Source organism: Scleropages formosus, chromosome 16, assembly GCF_900964775.1.
Source record: "Scleropages formosus chromosome 16, fSclFor1.1, whole genome shotgun sequence".
Classification (NCBI taxonomy): domain Eukaryota; kingdom Metazoa; phylum Chordata; class Actinopteri; order Osteoglossiformes; family Osteoglossidae; genus Scleropages; species Scleropages formosus.
The window spans coordinates 3,637,245-3,647,717 of record NC_041821.1 but is presented as its reverse complement, the minus strand read 5'-3'; the positions used below and the strand labels follow the sequence as shown (position 1 = coordinate 3,647,717).

At 46.7% G+C, this 10,473-nt stretch overlaps 2 protein-coding genes across 5 annotated transcripts; both read right to left on the bottom strand.

Moving 5' to 3' along the window:
- Positions 1-274: 274 nt before the first annotated feature.
- On the bottom strand, positions 275-1,880 carry hmgb2a (high mobility group box 2a). Its single transcript, XM_018735985.1, has 4 exons — positions 1,790-1,880; positions 811-1,115; positions 537-711; positions 275-459 (listed from the first exon to the last, which is right to left on the bottom strand). The coding sequence occupies exons 2-4, from the start codon at positions 1,104-1,106 to the stop codon at positions 298-300; spliced, it is 633 nt and encodes a 210-aa protein (XP_018591501.1). The 5' UTR covers positions 1,107-1,115; positions 1,790-1,880; the 3' UTR covers positions 275-297.
- Positions 1,881-5,757: 3,877 nt separating this feature from the next.
- On the bottom strand, positions 5,758-8,698 carry LOC108924438 (scrapie-responsive protein 1-like). 4 transcript variants are annotated; one of them, XM_018735768.1, is made up of 3 exons: positions 8,662-8,698; positions 7,028-7,268; positions 5,758-6,413 (listed from the first exon to the last, which is right to left on the bottom strand). In XM_018735768.1, the coding sequence occupies exons 2-3, from the start codon at positions 7,264-7,266 to the stop codon at positions 6,257-6,259; spliced, it is 396 nt and encodes a 131-aa protein (XP_018591284.1). In that variant the 5' UTR covers positions 7,267-7,268; positions 8,662-8,698; the 3' UTR covers positions 5,758-6,256. The 4 variants fall into 4 exon arrangements, with proteins under 4 accessions (XP_018591284.1, XP_029114965.1, XP_029114967.1 ...); XM_029259132.1 differs by lacking the exon at positions 8,662-8,698 and adding an exon at positions 8,462-8,618; XM_029259134.1 differs by lacking the exon at positions 8,662-8,698 and adding an exon at positions 7,697-8,246 and having other exon boundaries at positions 7,028-7,295.
- Between the last annotated feature and the right edge of the window lie 1,775 nt (positions 8,699-10,473).

Genomic DNA, 10,473 nt, shown 5'->3' with positions numbered 1-10,473 from the left:
GAACAAAAAAAAGTCAAGCTCCGAGTTAAGTAAAAATAAAAATCAAACTTTTGATACTACATAACATTGTTTCCTTATACTTAAAACGGCAGCGGGAACATAAAAGAACCACCACTGTTCAAAAACGTAAAGCAGTGCTTTGAGGACCAGCTACTAAAATTTACAAAACAGCACATGAACCCAATATGTATTACAGCTATACACATTTCTGTACATGTTCTGAAAACCCAAATGCTAAACAATACATTGCATTTTAAAGTTCACATTGTTTTGTAAATACTGCTCAAGTTTCCAGGCCTAATCGTCCTCATCATCGTCATCATCCTCCTCTTCCTCATCATCTTCCTCCTCCTCATCATCGTCATCATCCATCGGCTCAGCCTTCTTGGCCCCAGCTGGCCGACCGGGGCCCCCCTTCTTGCCGGCGTCCCCCGACTTGGCACGGTACGCAGCCACATCCTGCGGGCGAAGACATCGCATCAGTGGGCGTCACCGTCAGCTGTGCGTTCAAAACACGGCGGCAGGTCGGGACGTACCTTCTCATACTTCTCCTTCAGCTTCGCCGCCTTCTGTTCGTAGGGCGCCTTTTCCTTGGCGCTCTGCTTGGCCCACATCTCGCCCAGCTTTTTCGCGATGTCTCCGATGGAGATGCCCGGGTTATCGTTCTTCACCTTGGGACGGTGCTCGGAGCAGAAGACGAAGAACGCGGACCTGCATCATACAACAAGGTGGGGGCAGAAGACAAAGTTTGACACCCTGCCCGTCCACATTCCACCATTCTTGGCTCTGCGGGGCAGGCGCAGTACTCACGGCGGACGCTTGGGGGCGTTGGGATCCTTCTTCCGCTTGCTGCCCTTTGCCCCCTTGGGGGGAACGTAGGTCTTCATCTCGCGCTCGTAGCGCGCCTTGTCGGTCTTCGCCATCTCCTCAAACTTGCTCTTCTCCTTGGCCGACATGGTCCGCCATCGCTCCGAGCACTTCTTCGAGAACTCGGCGAAGTTCACGGCGGTGCCCGGGTGCTTCTTCTTGTGCTCCTCCCGGCACGTCTGCACGAAGAAGGCGTAGGAGGACGTCTTTCCCCTCGGCTTGTTCGGATCTTTGCCCATGGCGGTAATCTGAGTTGCCAAACAAGAAGAGCGATTTGTTTAAAACCAAAACAAAAAACAAAAAAAAGAAAAAAAAATCTTGAGGCGAACAGAGCCGAGTGCAGCGCTGCTGCGCGAGCCTGTCACGCGTCACTCTGCGCTGTTTGTTTTCTTGTTTGTTAATCCAGAACAATGAGCAGAGCCGCCATCTTGTTCCCGCCTAAAATGCGTCCTCGTGACGCGCCCACATTCACCTCACCCTTTAGCTTCCACTAAAACTCGAAATTCCTCACTTTCTAAATACCAAGTCGGTTTAAAAAAAACGTATAATGTTTATGTACACAAAGTCTGAAATAGGCTATTCAAGCCCCAGTTGTTGACATTCGCCCCGCAATAATCATAAACGTGTTACTAAAGACTATCACAGAAACTCGAAATAAGCAAGTAAGTCTGTTTCTCTAGGATCACTTAAAGTGACGGTAGGTAATATGACTTTAACAGAGTATGTTTACCTCTAATTAACTCGCCGAGCTACAGAAATCAGAAATGTAATTTAAAAAAAAAAAAAAAATTCAATAATTTCCTACACAAAAACAACCCACAAGTTGGCGTTACACTAATGATCTTTCACCCCAACAAACATAACTTACGCACATAATGCCAAGAAAACCCGAGTTACACAACAGCTAAGGGCTACTACTCACCTCGTACTTTGTCGTAGAGTGCACTCCTCAACTTCTTCACACACTTTTTTCAGTAGCGCACCGCACACAAACTTGATTAAATGCTCTTCGAGCTCCTCCCTCGCGCCGCGCCGTTGGCCGCCAGATACGTTCAAATTTGAATCCTAAGGCGGGCCCTAGGAGCTCGCGCTGCCCTGCCACTGGTCGGATTCGCTTTCTTTTCCTGCCTCGAGCTTTACGCATGTCAGTCAAACAGCTTCGCGTGCGGTGGAGCGGATCACAGAGCGCAGGCGATTGGTTAAGACGGGGATTTAAAACCGACGGCGCCAAATAGGTTTTGCACGAACCTTCTTGTGGAGCGGAGCGATGTGGTTGGACGGGCGGACTCGCGCACTGTTTTGAATCTCAAGCTTTGAGGAGGGAAACAAAGTAGAGGGAACAAAGGAGTTTCTAATGAAACTAGACACTGCGATGCGGAAGACTCAAGTGTGGCTGAGCTCAGCTGTGTACGGCTACAAAAAAATGTAGTGCTTTTCTTCACGAGAGAGAAATTCTGAAATGCACTCCTGTTTTGATGGCAAGTTGCAAAAAAACCCCACACTAATCACGTGTTGTCACAAGAATGCATGATCTTCGCATTGCAAGATTTCGAGGTGATAAGTGTGGGACTGTAAAACGCTGTAAGGTACCTCCTCCTGAACTTCTATAATGAAGTAAGGTTACAATGAAGATATTGATTTTAATGCCTGTGAGTGTCCTGTTGGGAGCAACTTAAAGCTTGTTTTTTTTTTTTTTTTTTTTTCCTTTACAATGCAACCATTTCAAACCAATGCAGTTGTTTAGTGGCCATTGCTTTCGGATTTTAAGATAAAAGTGATATTATCTATTATCCAAAGCAGCCTAGAAGGGTTTACGAGCTGCTTAACGTCTGCTGTATGAAAGACGAATTGAATGAAATATGAATTCCACGTGCAGTTTGATGAACAACACTCGAGACCCACGTAGCGGGAAAGGATCTGGAAAACAGCATCGTCGCGTGCGCAGGCACGCAGGCTCAGCGCGCGAGCGGGACAAAGTGGGTCACGTGGGCGTGGACCCGCGCGCTGCAGGAGGGCGGCTGTCAGCTGGCGTGTCGCGCGCAGCTGTGTTTTGACGTTCGGCCGTTTTTCTCTTTCTTGCGAGGGAAGCAAATTGAAACATTTTAGTCAAACATGTTAATTTTCTGGGTCCTTTCGATACAGGCTTCTTGCAAGAGCAAACGCCAGAGTGATTTTCACGGAAAACCTGCGCTGAACTGAAGGTTCCCTTTTATCCAACTTCTGTGTAACACGATGTGGAAATGAATGGAGAAGTACATTTAACGCACAAAAATCCTCTGCTTCGAAGGTACATTTTAAGTCAAAACTAATGAATGGAAAGGAGAAACTGTATGCAAATGAATGCTGTTTGAATTACTATTGAAATGAGTGCGTGATAAAAGTAATTTATACCGGAAAACCCATATAGAAGTGTCCTACGCACGTTTATTTTTATTCATTTAGCTGTACTCATTAAACAGCTGGAGTACTTTGGGGTAAGTACCTTGTTCAAGGGTACTCGAACCTGCTACCTTTGGGTCCAAAAGGAGCACCGCTAACCACTACAGTACCAGCTGTCCCGCTTCACGTGGGCTCTGTTTCCCACACACGTGTCACAGTAGCGGACACCCGATGCTCGAGCTCGTCTGTCGCCCCGCCTCCTCCGTGCGCATGTATCGGTCCCGCGGAGCCCATCAGAGTCTCAAGGGCCCGAACGGCACACCAGCAGCACAGAGGCCTGCGAGGAGCCACGGCACGAGATCTTGGCGCTCACGTGACGCCCCCATCTGTCAGGCCGGCCGCTGACGTCATCGCACCCGCACCGATTTGCGTGGGTGGCAGCGGGAGGATGTGTGCGTCTCATCCACATGGGGACTAGAAAAGGGTTCAGTCCGGTGTCAATGTGGTCCTTAGGCAGTCGCGTGAAGGCGTCTGTAGCAAGGTTGTTAATTTTTTTAGTTGATCTAATTCGGTGCCTTAAATTCAAACTTTCCTGCACTTGTTTCCCGTTTTACTCTGTGGTCGTTTCTTATGCCCAACTGCCCAAGTACAGTATTATCTAACTGTGCTGTCACATCTCCCTTTGTTTGTTTCTTTAGTCGTTATGTTTCCTTCAATGTGAAAAGGTGTGATGCTATGGAGCACAAGTCCATTTAATGTTTGCTGCACTCTTCTCCTCTGCTGGAGGTCTCCTTGGATCCAGGTAATCTCATAAGACACCTTGGCTGCTGTCATTCCCAGTGCTGTTTGTGACCCCATCTGACCTCGTCTTTTGGAAACTGCCGTGGCTACGCTGATTTAACTCAATTAGTGAACTGCTGTGTTTGGAAAAAAAATCTCAGATGAATGAGGGACACAAAGGGGAAATCAAGTGAGTTGAAGCAACCAGAGTTAAAGTGAATGTGCGTGTGTGTTTTTGCAATGCCATCTGTCTCTGCAGGTATGGACTGGACCTGGACTTCTGCCCAGCCCATCTGTGCTTCTCCCCCAGAGAGAACCTCTGGCCTGCAGGGCCAAACCCTTAAAGGTCCTACTGCTGTAAAACTCTGCTGGTTCCACTCAATCTGAACATTTGAGATTTTTTTTTTTTTTTTTTTTAAATATTTATTTCTCTCAAAACAATCATTAGAGTTATTAAATTCCACACCATGTGCATTTGAACACATCTGCACTGGATGTCAGCACAGTTTAACTGGGACCTGCAAGGTGACGCACCTCCCTCGGCCACTAGTGTCAGCGTTCCATCCACAGCTCTCTGGGTGCATAAACCCGCAGGACTCAGTTTAGTCCCCGAGTCATTTCAGAAGATGAGTGAACCCCTCCCTTCCCCTCCCCTCCCCCGAGCCGTTGATGGAAATGGAAAGGAGCAACCGTCACCTCCCTGGTGTGGGCCAATTGTAGTGCAAAGTCATGTGGCTGAAGCTCCTTTGCATACTGTAAGGCTCCAGCTGTTCACCAAGAATAGAGAGAAGGGGCTGGGGTGCGAATGTGACAATTTTTTTGAGGGCCTTCAGTCTCAACCCTTCGCTCGGAACAAAATATAGGCGATCCCTCGCTATTGCGTGCTAAGATCCAATCCGTGTAATTTTTACTGTGAAATCACACGGCAGTCCTGTGAGCGGAGGCCTTACCTTTGTGCCTTACCTTGCTCACTTGAATAGTTTCATTTTAAATGGGAAAGGATTCCGAAGGCCATAAAACAAGAAAAAATATTGAAAGCACGAGCAAACTTAAATCTGTACTTAGAAGTACTGATTTGTGTAGTTGCTTATATTGCGGCTCCCTTGTGGTGGGCGGGGCATCTCAGTGCAGGGGTGGAGCCACCACAAAGTTGACTTTTTTTTTTTTTAAACTTTTGTTCGTACTTTAGACTGAAAGGGCACTTTTCTTCCTCAGCTTTATCACCAGCAGCACAAGATGTTAATCGGATTCGGAAGGCGATGCCCATCGGGTGGTGCCACTTGCTCTCGGGCAGCTCCAGGTTCAACGGGTGATCTGTGACGCGCTGCTCTTTCAGCATCTACAAACTCGCATGACATGAAACCGATACGACTTCATGTGCCAACGGAAACACAAGGAGCTGCAGACAGTTACTTGGTTTCGTATCCTGTCGTGTTGCAAAGCACAGAGGCCCAGCAGCGTTCGAGCGCCGTCTGCCGCCCCTTTATTTAACAGGCCGGACACACACACACACACACACACACACACACACACACACACACACACACACACACACAGACAGAGCAAACACTCATAACAGGCGGACCAGGAACATTTCACCTGATTCACACACACACACTTACATTCAGGTACACGAAATTACTGCGTTTAAATCAACAAGTCAAATATTTACGTGCAATATGAACGACACTAATACATCCCACTTAGTACAAAGGAATGTAATGTTGAAGTACAGAGGTCTACACGTTTAAATGTTGACATTCATAAATTTTGGTCATGAATTCTCTGAATTCTAATCTTTCCTTTTCAAAAATGGTGTCTTAAATAGGAAAAAAGGAAATGACAATTCTTTAACATACATCACTCAAAATAAATCTGTGGATGTTAATGTTAAATACCTTTTTGTGGTTACTGTGCTTTTTTCTGCCAAGGTGTGTGTGCAGGTGCTACAATTATGAAAATGACTGTCTACCTTTATGTCAAGATGCACTACATCTTGCTGGAATTCCTAAACATTGTGCACATCTGTTTGAATATAGTAAGAATGAAGCTGCTGTTCTGGCATCAAGGTCAGAATTCATTCATTAATTATTGTAAGTTCATATGTTTAAACTTTGATTCCAAAGAACAAGATGTTCTTTTAAAATCAGAGGTGTCTTATAAACATGTAACTACTTTTGTTTCAGAAGGGGATTAAGTGTTCAATAATGACAGATGCCATTGCATCCAGCTAGCGGGAGGAAAGATGCGCTTCGTCCATGCTTGCCAAAGTCTTCGGAGGATGTTTTGCCTCCCACCGCTGAAGCCGGGCCTCGCCTGCAGAGATCCCCCCAAGGCCTTTTTGACACGGGATCACGAAAGACACTCTTGGTCCGAAGAAAACGTCACTGAACCAAAACACAAAAGAGCTCCTCTTAGGGATCAGAGCCAATGCAACTGAAACGGTTAATAATTTCCAGTGTTAACATTAAAAAGGGGGACAGCAGGTGGCATAGTCGTCGGAACCTCCACCCTGCAACCGCCCGACCTTGGTTTGAATCCCACGTCCTGCTGTTGTGCCCTTGATCGAGGTATTTACCCTGAATTAATACAGTAAGGATACCCTGCTGTATAACTGGGTAAATGAATAGTAATAATAATAAGCATCATCATATAAAGTAAAATATTCTCCACAATAAACTTTGGCATTGGACAAATGATGGCTGACCTTCTGCAACCATCCCCTCCCCTCTCCTGCTCACCCCCACAAACATGGAGTTGTGTTATATTTACACGAGCCCTGGCGAAGGGGTGCAGGTTGCCACAGTGCTACTTGTGTTCTCCAGCTGCCCTGTGCTGGTTGCCCCCCCCCACCTTCCCACCCTGCGCAACCCTTGGCGCCCGCCAGACCCCCCCCCCCCCCCCAAAGCTGCCCCCAAGCCGCCCTCCAGACAGCCTCCAGCCCATCACATAGAAGTCTTATGTCCCCTTTTGGCATGAAGGGCTCAAGCAGAAGAGTTACCTCGGACAGCAAAGCAGCTCGCGGAAGTTGCAGTAACACACCGTGTCGCACCGGTCCCCCCCCCAGAAGTGGCCGTGCAGTGACTCGATGGGGCTCAGGTCCCCCACCCCAGCCAAGCTGTGACAGTCCCGCTCTTTCAGCATCTTCTTGTTGCAGGACCACATGTTTGAGGGAATAGCGTTGCAGGCCAGAAGTCCAAGCAGCAGGAGGATGACGGAGAGCTTGGAGACGTTCATCATCTCTGGCGGAAGGAGACCGCAAGTTGAGCCTGGAGCTCAAGTGACACCAGTGTGAGACCAGTAAGAGACCAGTGAAAGATCAGTGAATCCAGTATGAGATCAGTGTGATACCCATCATCTGTCAAGAGGGTTCATTCAATAAATTCTCTTTTTGATCGCAAATACCTGCGGATGCAATGACGTCACTGCAAGATCTGATTAACTGATCAAATCTGCATCCAAATAATCAATTAAAAAAAAAAAAATCACTTTAATGCCAGTGTGCGCGCGCGAATCGACACTGAACCGCACGTGGTCTCTGCTCTTAACAGGACCCGCTACTGCACTGACCGCCCTCCACTTTTAAAATCAATACACGTTAAAAATTTAATAATTTACTTCGCAGTGTTTTAAAACATGCAGATCAGATCGCAGTGTGGATGGACCTTACCTGTGGCGCGCGCTCCTGGGCCGCGGCTGCAGGTTCTGGCTGCATTTCTCGCGCTCGGTGCTTTTACGCAGCTCGTGCACAAGAGACCCTTTGTCCACCCCCCCCCCCCCGCATTCTGGGTCGTGCGTCGTGGGGTGAGCGCGCGCTGACCAGCCGCAGGGCGCGCGCCGCGCGAACAACGGCCGCACACATTCGATTCGGCTCGAGAGGGCGGCGGGGACGCGCGTCAAACCCGCAAACCGCGAGACCGCACGACTTCGGCCGTAATTTAGTTTCGCACGTAAAAATAAAAACAGAGCGTTTCTTTCTAGTTAAATGTCCACGAAAGTTAAAAATAACGTATCTGACGTGGTCTTAAATGTATTAAATGAGGAGATGATTAACGTCGATTGCGAGAAAATTATGAATCGATATTTCACTGTCACCTTAGAGGTCAGTTACACTGCAATCCTCCCTCCCTCAGCACACAATGATACAGTGTATCACAAACACGCACACAGATACCAGTCCGCTGAAACGCACGTCTTTGGACTGTGGGAGGGAACCGGAGCACCCGGAGTCAACCACGGGAGAACAAGCGAACTCCACACAGACCGAGCAGAGGCACATTCGGACCCACGTTTCAGAGTCCCTGTGTGTTCATTTATTTGTTTACCGCACTTTTAAATTTACCGGACTCTTCCCTCCAAAGCACAAAAATGTCAAGTTTGTACACTAATCACCACACTACAGTCACAGTGTTTTTACTCTATTTTACGACCTTACCATTTGCAAGGGAACGGCTCTGTACCCCAGTACCCCACCTCCTGGCCCAAATTAATTTATTTCCATTAACTGGCTTCAGTCCCTTATGGCTCATCTACGACTTTAGCTCGGGGATTTGAACCAACGACCTACTACTGGTCACAGTGCTGGAAAACAAAAGCGCCAGCTAAGTAAATAAACGCAAGTATAGAGATACCCACCGACGCTAAGCTGCGTACTGCGAGTGGACACGCCCCCTCCTCGTTCCAGGTGGGAGATACCTCGCGCGGGGGGGTGGGGGGGTAGAAAGTGCTCAATCCGTTCTGCCCCGAAGCCTCTCATTGGACAGCTGCGGATACCGGAAGTGACGTATTACAATCGGCGGGACTTTGCCCCACTGGCGGCTACTGCAGAAAAGTCACGTGCAGTTAATTGGCTTTGTTATTAATACAATGGAACGCAGTTTCCATGTAATATAAAATGAAATAAGTAATGTTTTCAACATAGTAATTACTAAATACCCGTAGTGTGTAAGAAGAGAGAGACGCGGTCGGCTAGCAGTGTGAGGGAGGAAGCCGAACCGGCCCCTGATTTCGATATGAATATAAATAGTGTTTAATCACGAGGCGAGGGGCGTCGTGAACTTAGCGACACGTAACAGTTTCTGTGAAAATGGAAACGTGGCGTCTCGGAGCTCCTGTTTCCAGAGGTCAGAGTGTGCGGAGCACAGCTGTAATGAGCGCGGAAATCTTCTCTAAATTCTGTCTTTTTGGAAAACATTGTGGAAACGTTTTCAAGCGTCGTACACGAGTGACAGCGCAGACACCGCGAGGCACGTTTCGTCTCCACTGACGTGTGTGAGTGAGTGAGTGAGTGAGTGAGAGAGAGAGAGAGAGAGAGAGAGAGAGAGAGAGAGCGCGAGAAAGCGAGAGAGAGAAATGCTGCCACCTGCTGCCGGTTCAGAGAACGACACGCAGACTTGCTGCAGTGACACGGGTTGCTGCAGTTCAGGGACAAGAGTGACGCAGAAAAGCAGAAGTGCAATGATCATAACGGCAGGAAAGAAAAGTTCTGTGCTGGTTAAAGGTCATGTTAATTGCACTTTCATCTTTTTTTTTTTCTTGTGTGGCAGTAAATACACATTAATATTAATTTGCATTTACACGACACTCAGCCCTGCACACAAAATTCATGATTGTCTTTTTTTGTAAAAATTGATACAAAGTAATATTGTTATTATTTGCTAAATCACAATATTTCTTCACATTTATATATTTTCTGTTCATAGAATAGAAGATTTTTTTTGGTACAGTAAAGTGAACGTATCAGTGTAGACAATTTAGAAATTAAATTGTTCAAATTTAGTTAAACAATTTGGAACAAAACTGGTGTTTATGTATCCTGATTTTTGGCAAAGTGTAAATAGGGTAAATGAGCATAGATCTGATATGAAGGAGCAGCAAAGACACTGACAAAATATATGAGGGTACCACTTCTAATTTGTGACGTTTTTCAAAAGACAAATTTCCATGACGTTCTCTACTTCCTGCAGACAGCCTGTAAATGCATGAATAAATAAGATCAGATTATTAAAAAACAATAATGTAACAAACAAACTTATGCCATGTAACTGTTTCTTGTTCCAGAAATTATGAAGAATCGTCACATGAAGGTGATCGAGGTCATACTTGCATGAAGCCAGAAGCAGGATTTTAATGTGGTAAAATAAAAATGATTAATTAAAAGTAGTTAAAAATAAATCAGGAAATGGCTATTTTGGCTAAAAATGTTCTGTGCACAGTGCTACAAACACAATTAAATGAAGAGGAGGATTAGGGTGAGATGATGCTTTCAAACTGGACCTGGATCAGACTGTGGGATGACCTCACTTCTCATGAGACTATGGAGCAGCCAGCGGACATCAGGACCGGTGTTTTATCGGGTCGAGTTTGCTCAAAGAACAGGAACCCCAGCAGGTGCCGTGTGGGTCGGATGCGTTCGTGGATTTCTGAGCTCTGTCCGGATTCTTCTGT

Bases quoted from the DNA above. Each gene is read 5' to 3' on its own strand.
- hmgb2a (XM_018735985.1), bottom strand. From the start codon at position 1,106: ATGGGCAAAGATCCGAACAAGCCGAGGGGAAAGACGTCCTCCTACGCC. The intron at 712-810 runs GTGAGTACTGCG...TGTATGATGCAG, and splicing joins AACGCCCCCAAGCGTCCGCC to GTCCGCGTTCTTCGTCTTCT. The intron at 460-536 runs GTACGTCCCGAC...CTTCGCCCGCAG, and splicing joins TGAAGGAGAAGTATGAGAAG to GATGTGGCTGCGTACCGTGC.
- LOC108924438 (XM_029259132.1), bottom strand. From the start codon at position 8,555: ATGAGCCATAAGGGACTGAAGCCAGTTAATGGAAATAAATTAATTTGG. The intron at 7,269-8,461 runs GTAAGGTCGTAA...TCCTTCCGCCAG, and splicing joins GAGCCGTTCCCTTGCAAATG to AGATGATGAACGTCTCCAAG. The intron at 6,414-7,027 runs GTAACTCTTCTG...GTTTTGGTTCAG, and splicing joins GAGCTGCTTTGCTGTCCGAG to TGACGTTTTCTTCGGACCAA.